Consider the following 21,043-nt stretch of genomic DNA (forward strand, 5'->3'; position numbering starts at 1 on the left):
CTCTTTTATTTATTCAAAATTTAAGAGTAGAAGTAGTGATAGTAACCGAGAAAGTTTCAAATTAAATCTCCCTGTCGTTCTCAATATATTGCTGAGGTTCTTATTGCCACTCATACTTACAGTGCATTTTGATATGGGCATTACTAATTTATCCCCCATAATTTCGGGGTAATAATAAACAAAATATAGGGATAATATTGGGGTAACCAATGACAACAGGGAAGGAGACAAGGGCAATAAAAAAATTCAATAGTCTTCCAATTTGTCTTGCAGGGACGATATAGCTAGAGATAATTGATACTTGTGAATCAGCCAGCCTACGTCGACCTTTTCAATCTGGGCAGTTTCTAACTTCCACATTATGTTCAGATAACATAGATGACATTCCACTAAGACATTGTCCTAGGAAGATAGAACTTTACCCTGCATCTTACTACAGTCATGTCGCTGAATAAGATAGGGCATGTGAATTAACTCTCCCAAATCCCACTCGGCAAATTCAAATGTCTAAAACATTTCCCAAAAACCCCTTTATAATTTGTCTCCCCTCCAGTGACCCATCCTTATCATACCCCTATTAATGACTTCCAGAAACCGTACCCTAAATCGATGGGCTCTTAAGAAAGAGAATAAAAAAATCTACCAAAAAAAGAAAAAAAAGAAAACACAATCTGAAGATGAAGATCTAGCAACTCCTTCATTAATCTAATTTCAACTAAATTAGCTATGTAATTACAGTAATTAGGTAGACAGATTTATCAAACAAAAGCTCTGTAGGGCCATTCGCTATTTCATCAGTCACAAAAATAAAATTAAGTTTTTTTAGTATAGAGTAGACAGGGGCAGTTCAAAAAAAAATACTCCTTAACATAAATTAATGTTGTAAGTTGCCTTGTCGTATCCCCATCATTGAAGTCCAGACGCCATACCCTAAATCGACAGGCTCACAAGAAACAGAATGAAACAAATCTGCCAAAAAAAAAAGAGAAAAGAAAACACATTCTGAAGATGAAGATCTAGCAAGCAAGTTAAATTATATGATTAATTTTTCATGAAAACGAGGTTTATCTTATAATTTTATGACGAAATGATTCGTAAACTGATCGTGCGAGCAGTTTCATGTCTGAATCTCTAACAGATCAAGAGCTAAATCTAGGGTAAGGGGTTGCTTAACCAAGGGTGCCAATATGACTCGAGATGGGCACCAAATTAAAAAGTTTATTTTAAAAAAGATTAAAAAAAGGAAACAAAAAAGAACGGAAGAAGTGTGCCAAAAGTGTCTCAGGAGGAGGGTCGCCCCCTCCGATCCTCATTTATCTGTTCCTGGCCCAAATTACTCTTAATTCTTTATTCATCTAAACTCAACCAAATTAGCTGTATAGTTAAAACAAATAGATAGATAGATTTACTCACACAAAAGCCTTATCGGGCCATTCGTTATTTAATTAGTCACAAAACTAAAATTTAGGATTTTTTTAGGGTGGAGGGGGTTTATTATTAGTCAAAACCTACCTTTCGATTTCCGGGTATTTTACCAGAATATCAGGAAATATCCTTCGATCCCCTTGCACATTCAGCCATCAGTCTTCGTCTCTTATCCATTCTATGCTTATGTCCAGGTTCTTTGTTTTTATCCATATTTAACTTTTAGCTACAAGGCTAATTTTCAATATGTTATTGTGAATTTTTGTTTTCAACAATAATTTAATGTGTTATCAGAAGTTGCTTTTTTTCTGTATGTTTGTTTTTATACTCCGCTTTTTCAAGTGGGTCACAAATAAATTATTATTATTATTATAGACAAATAGCTATATGTGTTTTACCACGTTATTTAAACGCGCTGAAGATACGAGTTTTATCTTCAACAGGTGTGTCTATTTTCATGAAATAGGGGAAAGTTCTGTGTTCGTCAAAATTTGTTTGCAGCAATCAAAGATTTTTGTACCAATTTTGCAGATATATACTGAACTGGCTGACAAAAAATAATTTTTGTTTGGTTTAAGTTTCAACTGTTTAAGTGATCCTGTAACCTTAGCTAGAGTCGACTCAACTCTAAATGGGTACCTGGAGTATTCTGGGGAAGGTAAACAGGATGGGTGTGCAAAAGCACAGGATGGTTGGCCCCCAACCCCCCATTGAACTTCTTGGCTGAAGGGCCAAGAAACGGAGATCAGCACCGCCGGTACGGACTGTGAAGTCTAATGCCGTATCCTTTAAGTTACCTTTTTTTAAGTTTCAACTTTGCTCTTTAAATTCATGGGAAAGCTTTGCTTTTTGTTGTTAATTGGACAAATCGCCTATAAATAATTGATCAAATTGACAAGTATACTTGAAAAAGGAGTAAAAAAAAAAAGAAAAAATAACAGAATGCGAATGAAGGCACCAGAAAAATCTTGGGAGGGGGCTTAAGGCCCCCTGGATCCACTCCTGTTGGCCAATCTGTCAGATATTGGCACCATGTTGGTTCAACAGACATACATAGATACCCGTCTCGAGCATTTACATTCTCAGCTAATACTTTATTGAAAATGTCTTGCGCGAGGTCACAAGCCGTTGAATGACGAGTAGATTTTTTCCTGGAAAGTCAGTATTCACATGGCAGGATTCCTGCAAAGACCATGAAATTCCAGTTTCCTTAACCAGTAAACGGAATGCTAATTTAGTAAAGAGGTGTGATTTCTTTTTAAACAGACGAGTATCTTTTTTGAGCGCAGCTGATTGATTCGAATCTGTAAACAAAAATCCCACATTATTCTCTTATTAAAGCAAGTATAAGAATGAAATGCAACAAGAGTATGATCAGAACACCTAACATAAGGCATTCAAAATAGTTTTGATTGCTTAGAAAAGGTGTTTAGAACTGAGTTTTATTTAATATTGTCCCCCTACCCTTGCCTTTAAACTCCCAGCCGTTTTTAGTCTCAATCGGATTATAAATGTTTTCGGTAATTGATACATGAACATAAATTACTCTTGTAGTTCAATGTAAATTACTTCTTTTTGGCAGAGATATTTATTTTTCAAGTGGTAATGTTGCTTTGTATTCATTAGTATTTACATTTTGAAATCAATGTTCCTCCCTAATCCCTCTCTAAAAATAGAGTAGTTAGTCCATTCGAACATGTGTGTGTGGTAAAAATGCGACTGAAATTATCAGTGTAAATACGATTGCTTTGTACTGACAGTGTTTTAACTTGCCTTGAAGGTAATGTTATAAGCCGTTCTGCTGAGCAAGCTAAAATATTTTTATAAAATGTAAATATTTTAAGCTTCCCTTACCATGCATTGCCTAAAAACTTATATAAAATAACAAAATTATTCAGCTTACTATTTTTTTTCGAAAATACAGGTAATTACACTGGAATTTTTCAGGAAGTGATATTTTATTAGGGAAAAAGACTTAGAAAAGACAAAAAATATGTGAGTTACACGTACAACATAAAATCAATGAGAAAAAGTCAAAATTTTAGGGCCGTAAGGGCACGGAGAGATGCTTAGTTATACAGCTCCCCTTTGCATCCTTGTGTAAATGCTTGTACAGAAAGAGTCTGAATACAATTTATCACTTTATTCCTAGTTCCACTATTTTCTTTATGACGCTTGTTTCCGGTGTTTTTTTTTCAAAGATTTCGTAGCGACAAAATTTAAATAAGAAGTGACCGCAATTCTAAGAAAAGGATTTTTAACAACAATTAATATATGCAGAGATTTGCATTTTATGCTGATTTTAAGTAAATAAATCCATTAAGTTCAATACCACCCACCAAAACTTACGAGCATGAAAAAAACTTGCCTGATTTTTGGAAAAAAGGAGGGAAAAGCACCAAAAAGATAAGTGGTCTGAATGAAAATCATACCATTAGCTTGAGCACATCAGAAAACCCCATCTGCAAAGGTTTCAGGGTTTTTCCTTCAACAAAGATTGCGGATGTTGATTATTATTAATTTTTTTTACGTTGTTGTTTTTACTTGAGGTGATCGTTTAAACATATATTCCTTCTTGGTTCCCAGTAATATTTTTGGTCTATGCTTTCATTAAAAGTTCGTCGTAGGGGGGGGGGAGAGGGGTAATATTAACCTAACATTGGAACAAGTTTTTTATAATGAATAAAATATCAGGTTCACATGCCTAGCGGCATAGAGGTGACAAATGTGAGGCGGGACATCATGAGCCTCGCCAGAAAGTTTCTTGTGGGTGGGGTGTTAGTTTGTGCTACCAAGAGTATTGTTTTCAGAATTTTAAAAGATTAATGAATCTCTTTTTCTCTTTATATACAATTTTGCTATGCATTTAAACGTATATATACAACATAATTAAACTTCAACAAGCCCTATTGTACAGGTTCTAAGGGCTTCAACACCGTTGAATATCAAAATTCCTGCTAAATTTCCATCTATTTGAACAATAATACTCCTCTCCTTCCACCCAAAATTTGGTAGTGAAAATATTAGCAAGGATTCATTAAACAAAATTATTTTCATTGAAAGTTTTGCCGGAATATGCAATTTTGTCCACAAATTTAATTATGATCCTACATTTTAATTCTTAAGCAGAAAAACTGCAAAGGCGGGGCTCTACCAATCAATTTGCAATTATTAACATATAAATTTAACAGCAATAGAACAGGAGCTAATATGGTCGCTAACTCATACCATAGTTTGGTTAGACCTTGTCATGACTTGAAAAATGATGAGATATTAAATAAACATCACTGTAACGATGAGAAGTTAAACAATTATCAGCTGTAAGTAAAGTGCAATATTAAAACTTTAGACGAACACAGATTGTTCCGTATACGAAGAAGGATACCTACTCCTCAACCCTTTGCTCTTGAAACTGAAGTTTTAGTTTGGCATTTTTTAAGTTTTAATGTCGTTTTCTGCTTTAAAGTGAAACAAAACCTGTGTTCTTTTATTTAATGAAAACTAGAACCCACCCAGATCCATAGTTCTGTATAAATACTTGTTTCTCAATATCCCTTAATCAAAATGTAAAATGTTCAAAATTTTAATTACAGGTTCTTTTATGTTTCATTGAGGCCTTATTAATCTCTAAGATTAACACAAAATAAACTGTATGTCCAGGAATGATTTTTGTCAATTACTAACAGATTATCTGTTTTCTATATTTTAGGAAAAATCCAAGTATGGATGTAACTAGAATCCACACTGAAGAAGAGGAAATTTCAAATAAAAGCTTCGATGAAATATGTGGAAGCATCTTCAGAACGGTTGGGATCGCTTATCGTCCTTATCATGGCTACATTAGTTTAATTGTCAGTATCTTGGGAGTTATACTAAATTCATTCGTTATTTTAATTCTCAGAGACAAAAAACTAAGATCGCCTTTTTATAGCTTACTTTCAGCATTGGCTATTGCTGACAGTCTTGTGATGCTCGAATATATTCCTTGGTGTATACATTTCTATGAGCTATTCTCGATTCGCAATCTCGAGGACATCCACACTTTTTCATGGGCCTGTTTCAACCTATTCCATGCGTTTTTTTCTCAAGTATTTCATACTTATTCGATTCTACTAACTTTAAGCTTAGCATTCTGGAGATATATATTTCTTAAAACAATTAGAAAGAGACAATTTGGTAGAGCTTTAAGCTATTTTGTCATAACTGGTGTATTTATTTGCTCTGTGATTCTCTGCATCCCTATGTTCGTAAATATTGCGATTGTCAAGAAGAATATCACAATAGATATTGCAAGTGAAAACAAAACTGAGTACGTCGTTTATACGGTTGATGTATCAGAAAAAGGACAGAAGAATAATCAGTTTCTGTATAAGGTAAATTATTTACCAAGTATTCTTTGCTTACTCTAACTTTTTGCTTAATGTCTAATCCATTCGATAAGTTAAAGTCAAAGTTATTGTAAACAAATATGTGCAGGGCTACCGTGCCCTTAAGCCCTCTGAAGGCTAGAGTGTCAATTGTGTCTTGCATTTAATGATTTGTATTTTGACTGGTGTGTTTTATTAGTCACAATATTAGCAGCAACAAGAAAATCAAAATGCTAATAAGGCTTAAAAAAGAGCCGACAGAAACAAGTGTCAAATCCTCTAAAGGGTCTTTGTCATTGAAATGTTTCTTGTTTGAAGTGTTTCGCCTGACAATGGGGCTAAAACAAATTTTTTATCACACATGTCTCGCACAACCACTAACTTCATATCCTTCATAGACCAGCCACTGACTTCATATCCGACCTTAACCACAAGAATGCTATTCTTGTACATAGCACAAATCACTTAAATGTATTTATCTGGGTTACCATAGAGATTCGGATTAATTCAATCAGGTTTTATTATTACAGATAGAAATAAATAATTACAAATTATACTTCTCTACGCAAAAACACAAGATGAGTTTCTTTAACTTAACAATCTCTCTTAATCACGCGTTACAGCTCTCGTTTCACTCTTCAACACAGCCCCATTCCTCATCAAAACAATTCAACATTTAACAAGTTGCCCCTTCTTTTCCGAGAGCCCAGCCGCCTTAACAAATAAAAGCTTCGATGAAATATGTGGAAGTATCTTCAGAAACTTATACATACTTCCAATTATTTTTAAGGCACGATTATGGACTGAAGCAAACTTCTTCAGGTGGGATATGACTATTGACAGCCGAATTGGCGCACAATATTGTAATTGAGGTTTGATAAGTCTAATGTAAAGTAGACAAAGAGATTTTTGAGGGAATGTAGGCTCCGGTTTCCTTAAAATGCCAGGTTTACGGGAAATCTTCATCTCAACAGGATAGATGTAATGTAGTAATGTATGAGGGGAGGGTTCCCCTCCTCAAAATCTCGCTCTTCACGCTAAAGGTACTTTTGAAAAAGTTTCTTGTTGCTCTAATTAGACGACTTTTGTTTTTCAGGATTCATTATTCGAGAATTCGTACAAGATTCCAACTTTAGCGTAAAGTGTGAGATGTTGGGAAGGGGTAAGCCCCCTTCATGTATGCAATAATTTCTGTTCGTTTTAAGTTTTAAAGTTGCTTCTTACTTTGAGTCGAAAAAAGTACTTTTTTTTTTATTTTTGATGTCTGATCGTTTTATGAGCGATTCCGGGAATACTGGCTCCACCTCAACGGCAGACTGCCCCCCATGAGAAGATCTTTTAAATAATTTAAACCCAGAGGAAATTTACCAAACGGTAATTACCCTTAACATTTTCACACGTAAAATAGAGTCGCCAAAGAAAAAGTAAGTCAAATAAAAAGAACATCGTACAGAAATTCTGGCAAATTCTCCCAGCGTCCTGAAAAGTTTACCCCCAAAAAACTTCCCTCCCCACAGAAAATTCTCCATGTGGAAAATACCCCCAGTAAAAAATTCACACCAAACCAATCCAAAAAAGGTGCTCACACTCCCCAATAATAAACACTATACGACACAATCGGCAAATTTTATATCTTGGTTGAGATATGAAATATGCCCATTGTGCACGCAAAATGTTTTTTATTGGGAAGTGGCCTTTCCACAGGGGCTGTGGGAGGTCATGCTATCAAAAAGGCCATAATTATGGATCTTTTAACACAATAGCCATCTCAAAATTTTAATTGGACGATTTTTGGGGAAAAGGGGCCTGGGAATGGCTTGTTATATGCTCTTTGGACTATTGTGAACAACATGCCAATCTCACAATTTTGATCTGGTGCCTTCGGGAAAAAGAAAGTGTCAGGAAGGATGATCTAGTTACCATTCATCGCTTTTGACTCTTAAAAGGGAACTAAAACTTTACATATGCAATCAAATGAGCCCCCTCTAAAGTTCACACAACCACCCCTTCCAGAAAAAGCTTAAATGACCCCGGGGTATACCTGAAAATCCTCGTCCCCACGCTCCAGGGGGATGTCTTAAACCCAAATGCCTTGTTATGTAATCTTTGAACTGTTTGTAAGCTGCTTTTCGATCAAGATTGTAAGCTGCTCTTCGATCATTTTGATTCTTAAAAAGAGAACCAAGACTTCTTATTTCCAATCCAATGGGCCCCTTCCAAAGTTATACTAGGCCCCCTCCCAACTAGGCCCCCTTCTACTTCTCTTTTCCCCAAACTCGGTTGATCAAAATTTTGAGATAGCCATTTTGTTCAGCAAAGTTGTGAGACCCAATAACTATGCCTTTGGATTTGACTTGATCCCTCATAACCCCTGGAGAAAGGTTTTTAAGATGAAAAACTTGCCCATCATGTGCGTATAGCTTCTGTTAAAGGGAAGTATACGTACATTTTTTGGGGGTGGAGGGTTCAATTTGGGCTGAAGGGATTTTCCGCGGGAAGAATTTTCCATTAGAGGGGAGGTTTCCAGAGGAAGAACTTTTCAGGAAAGATTTTACACCGTGGAATGCTCCAGAATTCCCAAACAAAATTATTTTTATTAGTCTTAACTTTCTCTTTTTCAACTCAATTTTACGCGTGAAGATGTTAAGAGTATTTGTCCTGGGTAAATTTTCACTGGGATTTCATTGTCTAGATGATCTTCCCGTGGAGAGGAGGGGGTCTCCCTGGATTTGGAAATTAAATAAAAAGACATGTTTTTCCAAATGAAAGTAAGGAGCAACGTTAAAACTTAAAACGAACAAAAATTGGTACATATATGAGGAATCTCGTTCTTTACGCTAAAATTTAATTTAGTCCCAATTCTGTAAGAGCGAATCCCAAAATATGATGGTCGTCTAATTGGAACAATAAGAAGCTTCTTTAGAATTATTAAAAGGCTTTAGAGTGACGAGCCGAGTTTTGAAGAAGGGGTAGCCCCCCCCTCATATATGTTACAATTTGTGTTGGTTTTAAGGTTTAATGTTCCTCTTTACTTTCAGATGAAAGATTACTTCAGGTTTTTTATTTAATTCCTCGTGTAAGTTAATGTCCGCTTGGCTAAGAATATTTAGTAATTCCGAGAAATCATAGCCGATGTTTCCCTGTATGCGATTATTGCCTTCCAATACTTTGTAATCTATATGAAAATAAGTGACATAAAAGCCTCGTTTTTGGGCTAAGAGAACAAAGCAACAAAGATAATGTAAAAGGTAAGTGAAAAGAGCGCCAGAGTAAATGTCAGTCATTTTTTTTTTTTTTTTTTTACTTTGAAAACAATATTGAAATTTTTGCCGCAATATCAACAATGAGCGTTCCCAACTACGAGTTTCAATTTTGTGCTTTGAATCTAGAACTTGCTTTGTAAAAGGCTTGATTATCTACATAGATTCAAGCCTTGCTTCAGCCTGAAAATGAAGCTAAAAATAATTTTGCAACCAAGATTTTCCTAAAAAAATTTCAGTCGTTTTTTCTCGCGAAAATTTCCCAATTTTTTAAGAATTATTCCCAAAAGTTACTCAAATACTCAAATATTGAAGACTTGAACCCAAATTTTAAAAGTCGAGAATGGAGACCCTAAATCTAACTTTTAATTTCTGTTCAAATGATCCCTCTCCTGATATTCTAGGAACACTGGTTCTATACAATGGTCGCTGCCAAAAGACACAACAGAAACAAATAAACGCGCATACGTGATCTTTAGAATTCGAAAATTCGACATTTTTTTTTAGATAGGAGCATGAAACCCCTGCATAGGAATTCTTCAGTTTTGCAGATTCATTTAGCAGATTGGAGCTTGAAACCTCCAATTTGATGGCCTGATTTACATTAAGATTCTTTGACTTTTTGGGGATATTTCACCCTTTTTTCGAAAATCAGATACATTTTTTCAGGCTCGTAGCCTTCGGTGGGTAGCACTAAACTCAATAAATTATATATATTTGGAATCAGCAAATTCATTTTTTAGAATTTCAGTTACTATTGAGCCGCGTCGCTCCTTACCTGTAGTTCGTTACCACGGATTGTATGATTTTTAATTCTAATGATTCCACTGTTGTACTTTTTATTTTGCAGCCATTGTTTATGCATCTTTATTCAGATGAACCTATATTAACAGTCATCATTACTGTATCAGCCTTTAATGAGACATTTTTTTCACTATAGGCTACAGTTTTTTCTAAACGAATTTTCAAGGTTTTTGTTAATGTGGGATGTGGTTTGCTCTTTACTAGATTGGAGGTATTACTTCAACCATGCTATAGTTTAATTTTATAACTATAAATATTGTTTACATTATTCTTGGTTGATTAATTTTTTCTTTCTTGGAAGCTTAATCTGTAGCCCACTTCGATTTTTTTTTTATTCTAGTATTATTATTACTACGCTAAGCCAGATATGAAGTTTGAGTGGGTGATAACCCCACTCTTTTTCGTTGTAACTTCTGTTCGTTTTTAGTTTGGCTTTATTACTCGCTGTATAAATCAATGCTTCGAACATTGTCAATCAATATTTCTAAAAGTACTAAAATTAACGAAATTATATTCCATTCAAAAGAGATGGATTCAAGGGGGGAATATATGGATGAAAATTGCTGCTGCTAAAATAATAACACTTGATAGAAGGCAATAAGGTAATTTTTCCCCGCAAGGTTGAGTATTTTTAGCTGTATCTCAATTTTTGTCTAATTAATTAAAGAAAAAGTTTTCTCATGGAAGTAAAGAGCAAAACAGAAACTCAAAACGAAAAAGTATTATTATTTCGCTGTTCCTTCACCTGACTAAAAAGCGTGACTAACCAGTATAAGTAAAAGACTTAGCCTAAATCCCAATAAGCTATAGGTAGAATTATGATAAACAACAGTTTACTAAAAACAAAAGCAAAACAGGATTTGCACCAGAAATATTCTTAGGTAACTTGCAGAAATAGAAGACTAATTTAAAGGCTTTTAATAGTAGTTCAGCGTTAATGATATCAACAAATATTCGTATATAACCTTGATTATCTAAGAAAAACTGAAGCAAGCTCAGTTTTTAGCTAAGCTCAGTTTTTTTTCCAAAATCTTACAAATGTTGTGAAAACTCACGAGTTAGTTTATTTAGACCAGATTTCCAGAATGATATATATTGCTCGTTTTACAATAATTCATTTTTAGTAACAGTAATTATGTTCATTTTAAGTTTTAGCTTTGCTCTTTACTTCTATTAGCAAAATTTACTTTCAGCTAGCTTTTGTTTATTCTTCAGATATTTAATTATGCACAACAAACCTTACAAGAAGGTCTTTGTCTAGTATAGGCGAAGAAGTGGTTTTGTCAACATAGGGGGTAAAATATAAGTTTTGTATCGCATGAAACTAAGTCACAAATAAAAATGTGTAGTTAATTCACATAAATTGTCCAAGGGGAATACCATCATTGGTCTCTTTCACGAGTGACAGATGAAAATCCGATTATTAATGAACTACGAGATCCAAAGTTAATATAAATTCAAACATAATTCACAAGAAAAGATTTATTCGTGGTACAATAAGCATACAATACAAATTCAACACTAATCCCCATTAAGGCTTCACGGCCCGTAAAATGGGTGGATCACAAACGAGTCAATTAAACACTATCCAATAAGGGGTATGTGGCTGAGGTTAAAAGCATTGATCAATTCATGTAAACCTTGACGGGGCGGAAATACACACGGGGTGGAAGAAAACCATGCTTAATTTCATATTTGAACGCTCCTATGAAGGCTGGTCGTAGAAACCTATGAGGTGTTCATTTTGATTAGAGACAGGAGGTTCAAGCGCTCACTTTCAGAGCCAAGACTGATTGGAGGGCAACTCATTTCGCGAGGCCCTTTTTTGCTGTCCACCTTTAGTCCAAAAGATGTTGGATCAAAACTTCGAGACATCCATTTTGTTCAGAATAGTCAAAAGGCTCAACAAATATTCCTCCAGGGATGATAGAATCCCCAGAACCACTGGGACAGGCGCCGTAAATTATACAGATTGCCTGTTGTTTACATAGTGGGAAATGGAGGGCATTTTTGGTCTTGGGCATCCAATGACTCAAATATTCATGGATCGCTCAATAGCTTCAAATCGGTGAAGCACTTTTTCGTGGGAGAGGTGCAGTGCTAAACTTTTAGCAGATACATAGATATGCCACATTCCTTTTGAAGTGGATAATACAAAAATGTTCAGTCTCTGTGGTTGAGTGCAAAAAAATGAGCCATTTGTCCCTCCAACACCATCTTCCATCAGCAACTTTTCAGCAGAAGGTAGGCTTTTCTTCACCGATCGGCTTGAAATTTTTAAGGCAATTACCCCGGGCCAATGGGAAATGAAAACAACTGGGAATGAAAAAGTGCAATAGCCTTCTCTAAGTAAAGAGCCTCACCTCAAATATAATCCGACTAGTACTTCCGACTGTGACTGCGAAAGCAACAACTTGTGGCAACGAACTTCCGACTTCAACTGCTACTAATTGCGACTTTGACTTCTACTATTGATACTGCTATTACTACCGCGATTATAACTGTGAAATACAACTGAAACTTCTATTATTACGATTAGAATTATTGAACTCAATCAAATGGGTTGGTTGCATCATGTTTGTCAAAATGATATTGACCATTCAGACTGTCAAAAATTCTTATCTGTAATATCTCACGAAGGGCCAAGGTTATGAAGTTGAAAAGTTCAAGGAATGTTGAAGGGGATGTTGCACTGAATCCAAAAGATAACAGGTGTATCCATACTCTCAAAAAAGCTTTTCCGGGCGTTTCTATATTTGTCTCAAGAACAGCTGTGGATATTAAGTTAAATTTTCATTGAAAGCTAAGAAAGTTTTTAACAAAATCAAGAGACGCTATATGCATTCAGGTTGTCAAAATCGCATATCTTCATTATTTTGAAATAGTTAGAGAAGAGTATAAATTGAATCATTCAGAGAATGTTAAGGGGGTGTTAAACATAAAAACATAACTTGCATCCCAGTTGCTAATGGGCGTTGTTAACTTTAGAATAAAATAGGAAAATCTTGTTAAATTTACCAAGGATAAAAAAACCATAACGCTCAATGAGTTGTTACCCCTGAGGCGAACAAAGCCAAGAAACTAACACAGATTTGTAATGATGTTTTGGCCTCAGGCGGCTTTACAATGCGATAGGTTGTTCTTTTTTTTATATACAATAGGTAAGGGGGGAAATTATGCTTTGTTCTATTCATTTCTACGAATTTTCTTCATAGGAAGGACCTATCATTTACAGTTTATTGATGATAATTTGTGTTTTTCCATCTTTGCAGGTGAGTCTGGTAATGTATGGTGTGGTGGTCAAGCTTTTGCCATGTATAATTCTCACAGGACTAACAATTTGGCTGGTGCGAAATCTTCTTGAGTCGAACAAGTTTAAAGCTCAACTATCACTTGATTTTACCAGTACTGCACACCGGTCTAGCGGAAATGCCCTAACAAGATATGGAAACAGAAAGAAGGATTGTCGTACTAAACTGTTGATTGGAATCAATGTAATATTTCTAGTTACAGAGTTTCCTCAAGGGATAATATCCCTATATAGTGCCATTATTGGATATAGGTTTTTTACGGACTGTCACAATCAACTAGGAGAAATATTTGATATCTTAGGATTGTTTAATTCAGCGGTGAACTTTATTGTCTACTGTCTGATGAGCCGGACTTTCGAAGAACATGCTTCAAATCTTGTTTCGAACATTATCTACTCTTGTCAATTCTCCCGGGCTAACAGTTTTGGTAAATAAAAAGACGGAATCAATATTCTGCTTTGATATACTACTGGGATGAGATCGTGATCCACCTCATTTAGAGGTCACTCAATGTGTTTTTGCAAAATAGATTTGGAGAAAACTCACTGATATACCAGAACCTTTAGGAATAAAAAAAAAAAAAAAAAAAAAAAAATCACATGCAGACCAATGATCTTTGTGGCGTAGAAACCAATTTCATTATTCTCTGCCGTTGGCTAGGATTTCTATCCGAGGTTGGAGCAAATTATTTGACGCTTCTCGTGTTTTCCCTACAAATTTCTCCAAAAACCCATTTAGGAATGAGTCGACTCAAGGACACCACGACCCAAGCATCTGGTCGTAAGGTCATAAAATTGCAAGTTCAGCATACCAAGCACTTCGCTAGCACTGCACAGTTCCTCAAGACAAAAAAATTGCGCATTGCAAGCGAATTCAGACGTCATCTGCGGACAGACACACAAACGAACAACTTAATATATATATAGAGAGATTAATATAAAATATTAGGAATTGAAGGACATCGTCTTCTTCATATATGGTGTTAATTCTGTTCGTTTCGAGTTTTCCTTCCCTATATGTGATTTTTTTGTATTTGTTCGATTACATTTGATTTTTTAGATTTAATATTCAGGTATACCAGGCACAATTTATTTCAGGCTGGACGATATTTTTGGAAATGGTACATTTTAAACGTGCTTAAAAATTCGACGAAGTAGCTTACACTATAAATACATGAATAGTGGGCTGGTTAAATGGTTACAACGTAAGGATTTGAGGGAGAAATTAGTTTTTTCGTGAAAGTACTTCTTTAGTGGCGAGAGCGGGCTCCAGTCCATCTTTTATTTACAATAATTTATATCTACTGCAAGGTAAATTCAAACCTTTATTTTTTCAAGAGCTCTTTTTATATTCTTTTTGTGTAACAAAGGATCGGCTTTCCATCCCTAGTTAAAGGTGCCGCAATAAGTTTGATCCTGATCAAACTGCTGAATTTATCTGCTGATGACGGCCACTGTATATGTGACCCCAATATCCAGTGATTGTTTTGTTGTCTTTTACTGTCTAGTAAACTGTGGCCCAACTCTCGAAGCTGATGCACCCTCTACTTCTTTGGGGATGATATTCGTCGATGCCTTCAAATTGTTTTTCTTCAAGAGGTCCCAGTCTGAAATCTACTTCAACAGTTCCTGAAACGTCATTTACAATCGGATCTGACGTGTCGTCGTCATTTCTTTCATCTTCATCAGATGCTAGATCGAAATCAGGAGGAAGGATAACAGCCTGAATGCAACTGATTGCCCATGCAAATTTTTCGTCTTTTGGGAGGTCTAGAGCTTCGTCAAGTGAAATACAGGAGCTTCTTGTCTTTAATTCAAGAAATATGGAAGACGAAGAAAATGTAAGGAAAGATTTAAATATATTTTTTTCATGGCGAAGGTATTTTACTTTTACTCGATCAAAAAAGAGAAAAAAAGGATTAATAGTAAGAGAAAGTAAGAAAAAACCCCTAACAAGGAATTACGGATTTTTTTTTTCCGGAATCCAGAACACGGATGCGTGTTTATTTGTTTTGTTTTTCCCAGGGGTGATCGTATCGACCCAGTTGTCCTAGAACTTTGTGAGAGAGCTCATTCTAACGGAAATTAAAAGTTCTCGTGCCCTTTTTAAGTGACCAAAAAATCGGAGGGCACCTAGGCCCCCTCCAAAGATCATTTTTTTCCGAAGTCGCCAGAGCAAAATTTTGGGATAACAATTCTGTTCAGCATTGTAGAAAAACATAATAACTATGTCTTTGAGGACGACTTATTGCCCAAGTCCCCGGGGGAGGGGCAGCAAGTTACAAACTTTGACCATTGTTTACATATAGTAATGGTTATTGCGAAGTGCATAGCCGTTTTCAGGGGGACTTCTTCGCGTCGGAGCCGGGTAGGAGTAGGGGGTTACGAGGGAGGATCTATCCATGGAGAAATTTATCATGAGGGAAGAAAATTTCCATGAAATTATAATTTGCATTATATAATTTCCATGAAATTTTTTAATAGCATTATTAAAAAAACAATGAGAAAAAAAATAAAAAAAAGTTTTTTCAACTGGAAGTAAGGGGCAGCATTAAAACTTAAACCGAACAGAAATTATTACGCATATGAGGGGCTCACCTCCTCCTAATACCTCGCTCTTTACGCTAAACTATTTTTAGTAATTTCAACTATTTATTCTCAGTTAATAATAACATTAGTTAATAATAAATAATAGTTAATAATAAGGCCCTATACACCGAAATATCCTCCCGCCCTCTCATCAACCGGCACGGGTTAGGCCAATCAGGGCCGTTGCAGAGCCTGTACCGAAACTGCAACCTGTGACTGTGTCACATACTCGTTATAAGCTTAGTTTTGTGCCCTCGTTTGTTGAGTTGTTTAATGCTGGGTCGACTTTTTAATCCCGATTATTGTTGTTAGTTATATATATTATAGTTTTGTGAATGTTAATTTTGACTTGTCGACGGATTTTCGTGTGTGCATGACAATAAAAACTAATAATCGGCTCTGTCCGTTGCATATTTTTTAAATAAAGTGAATTTTAAATTTGATATACTTTAAGAGCACCTGAGACTATTGAAATGAGATTAAAGTATCATTCATAATACCTAAAGAATGGAAGAGCTTATTGGTCTTCATTTCCTATAATCGATAACCTTTTCTAATCAAACATACAAAATTGATAAATAGAATACTATCAATTGCCCATTTACTATTTGTATTGCACTAAACAATGCTTTCAGTAAAGCCCTATATAAAATCCAGAGTTTGAGTTTAGCCTTATTTGCTTTAACAACGGCTGAGGGTATTGGAATGGGATAAAAACTATAGTTCATACTGCCTCAAGAGTGGAAGAGCTTATTGTTTCACATTTCCTATAAACAATAATTTTTTTTTATTTATTTAAACATATTAAAAGGCAAACCGCAAACAAAATACTTATAAATGCCCACTTACTATATTTGTTGCACTCATAAATGCTTTCAGTAAAGCATTTATGAACTCAACCAGTAAGGTTGAGCGGGCAAATGATTTATATTCAGTTCAGCCCGAACTAAACTCGACTTTAAAGTATGGGGGGTTTGGGGGTGGCAGCCTACCTCATATATGGAATAATTTCTATTCGCTAGAGGTTTCAATGTCGCTTTTTACTGTCATTCAATTTCTGACATTTTTAACATCATATCCTGTTTAATACAAAGATTAGCGGGGCTTCACCCCAACTGCCCCTGGTTTTTAAGCTGAAGTCTAACTTCTGCCTAGCAATGCTTTGAAAATGAAAATCACTCCGGCAAAAATGACCACTTAAGATATTTTAGAGGAGCCTGAAATGCCAAAATGTTTTTTTTGAATGTGATGTTGATAGTTTAAGGGGACGATTCTTAGGTAAAATACTTTTCCTGCGAAATTCTCCCTCTCTTCTGCCTTGAAGTATGCAGGCGCATGATATAATACTTATTGTAACTAAGGGCATTGTAACAAACAAAATTAACATATAAACATATTATTAATAGAGATGGATTTACCTAAAAACTACAATAAAGTTTTCAGTCTGGTCCATATTCATTCTTATGAGCTTCCCCATACACGTAATATCTTGTAAATGTAATTTTTGCTTCACAAAAAAAAAAAAAAATGTTTCCGCAATAACAGAAGATCCATTTTCCCCTCAACATCTATATTCCATTCTTAGTCCAAATCAATTGTCCCAAATCAGACGATAATAGAAATTGAATACCCTTTAGATTGACTGGAAGACTTCTAACAATAGTTGAAGAATTTGACCCTTAGAGGCCCCATTTTTAACGTTATGGCACCTCCAGCATAAAAGAGACTTCTACCTTTCACTCTCCCCAATAGCTGGTATGATACAACCATTTGATATGGTCGTTCTAGCTGAGATGTTAGCAAGCTAGTCTTGAAGTCCTTTGTCCGTGAAGACGTGGATTTGAGTCCTGTTGTCCCTGATTATTTGGTTTGGAAGGGGGGTAAGGGGCATAACTCTGTAGTTTCAGCCAGAGTCGACATAGCTCTAAATGGGTACCTGGAGAATTCTGCAGAGAGTAAACAGGAAGGGTATGCGAAAGCCCAAGATGGTTCCCCCCCCTCCATTACACTTGCTAGCTGAAGATCCATGGAACGAAGATCAACATCTCCGGTTGGGATTGTAAGGTTCAATGTCTTGTTCTTTACCTTTCTATAGTTCTAATTCAATTGGATATCTCAGAGTTTTCGCTCGATAGCATTTTGGCCCGATTCGGGCCTAAATTACAGTTTTGTGGCACAAACAAATAGAAATAAGCACTTTGTTCTGATAAGATCTGATACTTCTAGGCTATATACTTAAGCGACCAATCTATCTATCTATATATATAAAAATAAGTTGTCTGTGTGTGTGTGTCGAGTGACGTCATGTTTGTGTGTCGACTGACGCCATGTTTGTCGACTGACCTCATTATAAGGATTGAGCTGTATGCGTCATGAAGTTGTTTGTCGACTGACGTCATGTTTGTCAACTGGTGAAATTACATACCGGGACACAAATGACGACCGGGACACAGGGAATATAAATGACGACCGGGAACCTCAAAGAGTAATTACAGACTGGGACACCCGGACACAAATCACGACTGGGACACAGGGAATATAAATGACGACCGGGACACAGGGACACAACTAAATCGGGGACGCCGGGGGCACAGGCGGGATAGATTAATGACGACCGGGACACAGGGATTGTTCGAATAGAAATTACAGACCGGGACACCGGGACACAGGGAATATAAATGACGACCGGGACACTCAAAGAGAAATTACAAACTGGGACACCGGGACATAATTGACAACCGGGACACAGGAAATATAAATGACGACCGGGACACAAGGACATATCATTAGAATAATGAGGCATAGATCTGAATACAGATTGTGTTTCCCATGGGCAATTATATGTTGCATGTTCAAGAGTCGGTAAACCTGACAATCCATTTATATGCACAGACAATGGGACAGCCAAGAATGTTGTAAATTCGCAAGTTTTACGTAGTTAAAAAATATATATACATATATATATATATATATATATATATATATGATGAGATATATATACATATATATATGGTGTTGATGAGGCGCGAAGCGCCTCATCAACAGCTAGTATATATATAAAAATAAGTTGTCTGTGTGTGTGTGTGTGTCGAGTGACGTAATGTTTGTGTGTCGACTGACGTCATTTTTGTGTGTCGACTGACGTCATGTTTGTTGATTGACGAAATTACACACGGGGACATCGGGACACAAATGACGAACGGGACACCGGGACATCTATATATATAAAATTAAGTTGTCTGTGTGTCGAGTGACGTCATGTTTGTGTGTCGACTGACGTCATGTTTGTTGATTGACGAAATTACACACCGGGACATCGGGACACAAATGACGACCGGGACACCGGGACATAGGGAATATAAATGACGACCGGGACACTTAAAGAGAAAGCGACCGGGACACAAGGAAATGTTCGATTAGCAATCACCATCAACAAAGCACCGGGACACAAATGACGACCGGGACACAGGGAATATCAATGACGACCAGGACACTCAAAGAGAAATTACAGACCGGGACACCGGAACACAAATGACGACCGGGACAAAAATGACGACCGGGACACAGGGAATATAAATGACGACCGCGACACTCAAAGAGAAATTACAGACTGGGACACCAGGACACAAATGACGACCGGGACAAAGGGAAACAACAACAACGGGGACGCCAGGGGGCACAGGGGGATATATAAATGACGACAGGGACACAGGGAATGTTCGATTAGCAATCACCATCAACAAAGCTCAAGGGCAATCATTAGAATAATGAGGTATAGATCTGAATACAGATTGTTTTTCCCATGGACAATTATATGTTGCATGTTCAAGAGTCGGTAAACCTGACAATCCATTTATATGCACAGACAATGGGACAGCCAAGAATGTTGTACATTCGCAAGTTTTACGTAGTTAAAAAATATACATACATATATATATATATATATATATATATATATATATATATATATATATATATATATATATATATATATATGTATATATATATATATATGTATATATATTTATATATATATATATATATATATATATAAGTTGATGGGGTAGCCCCCCCCCTAACTAGGTGTTGGGGTGGCGCGAAGCGCCACCCCAACAGCTAATAATTGTATATAAATATATACAGACGGCTATATTTCGAATCGAAAATAACTCGACTTTTTTTCTGAAACGCAACACAATAACAATTTCTCGCCTGAAAAAAATGATCTAGATAGGTTACGACTTTGGGAAAATTCGTTCAGACCCTTTATTTTGGAAAACATATATCTTATGAATGACGTCACATTCCTAACATGTCATGATCAACTTATATTATTTTTCCCATGGGGGACCGTGTCATTTTTGGTATTTATGAAGTCATTTGCCATTATACAAGAAGATGAATGAATACGAGCAACCAAACCAAAAGGCACGGAAACTATCCAAGCGACAGCAAGAATGGCAACGAAAATGACACATAATCAACCAAACCAGAAGCATATTTAGGGAACCTAATTACGAGAAAATGAAGGAAAGCGTTATTTTTTACGGCTCAAAAAACAAAAAAGTAAAATTAATGGTAAGACTATCGAACGTCTACCAAGAGAGCGCAAATGCTATAAAAGTTATACTTCTGTGGAGGATACACAGAAAGGAGGAACTGAATTCACAATAGAAGGTCTAAACTCAACCGAAACTGCTGATTTGGCACCCAATGAGTTGAAACTAAAGAATAACACTGTAACTATGCTAATGCATGATTTAGATATTTTAGAGGGCAATGGCACACACCTAGTTGTTACTGAATTAAGTAACAAAGCAATTAAAGAAAAAGTAATAACAGGAGAAAAAGCTGGAAAAGAAGTTCAAATATATATAAGCATGCGAAGTGCCGAATACCATTAAAGCGATTTAAATTCAGTTCCCAAGTATTATATATTGTATAGGCCTATATAATCTCAAATATGTCATTAAATAGTATTTTGGGCCTGTTTGAAAAAAAAATCTGATTTGCGGCACAATATGGTAGAAATATCTTCCGTCACGATCTCTTTGATTACTCAAAAGGGCACTGAACTTTTGACTTCCGTTTGAGTGAGCTCTCTCCCGATATTCTAACGGCCACCACTTGGGAACGATCAACAAGGGCACAAGTAAATAAGCATCGGTAATTAAGTTTCTCTGAAAGACTGCAAATTTCGTTTTATCATAGTACGATACTGCAACTTTCGTCAGTGTCGCACTTCTTTTAAAGGCATTTACCTATTTTTCTGAAGTTATACAAATCTT

General features: G+C 35.9%; 1 protein-coding gene across 1 annotated transcript; it reads left to right on the forward strand.

The window, feature by feature from the left end:
- Positions 1–2,604: 2,604 nt before the first annotated feature.
- LOC136034706 (G-protein coupled receptor dmsr-1-like) lies at positions 2,605–13,731 on the forward strand. Its single transcript, XM_065716042.1, has 3 exons — positions 2,605–2,670; positions 5,135–5,798; positions 13,129–13,731. Exons 2-3 carry the CDS (start codon positions 5,148–5,150, stop codon positions 13,600–13,602), a joined length of 1,125 nt encoding a protein of 374 aa, XP_065572114.1. The 5' UTR covers positions 2,605–2,670; positions 5,135–5,147; the 3' UTR covers positions 13,603–13,731.
- Positions 13,732–21,043: the final 7,312 nt, after the last annotated feature.

The sequence above is a fragment of the Artemia franciscana genome, chromosome 13 (genome assembly GCF_032884065.1).
Source record: "Artemia franciscana chromosome 13, ASM3288406v1, whole genome shotgun sequence".
NCBI lineage: Eukaryota > Metazoa > Arthropoda > Branchiopoda > Anostraca > Artemiidae > Artemia > Artemia franciscana.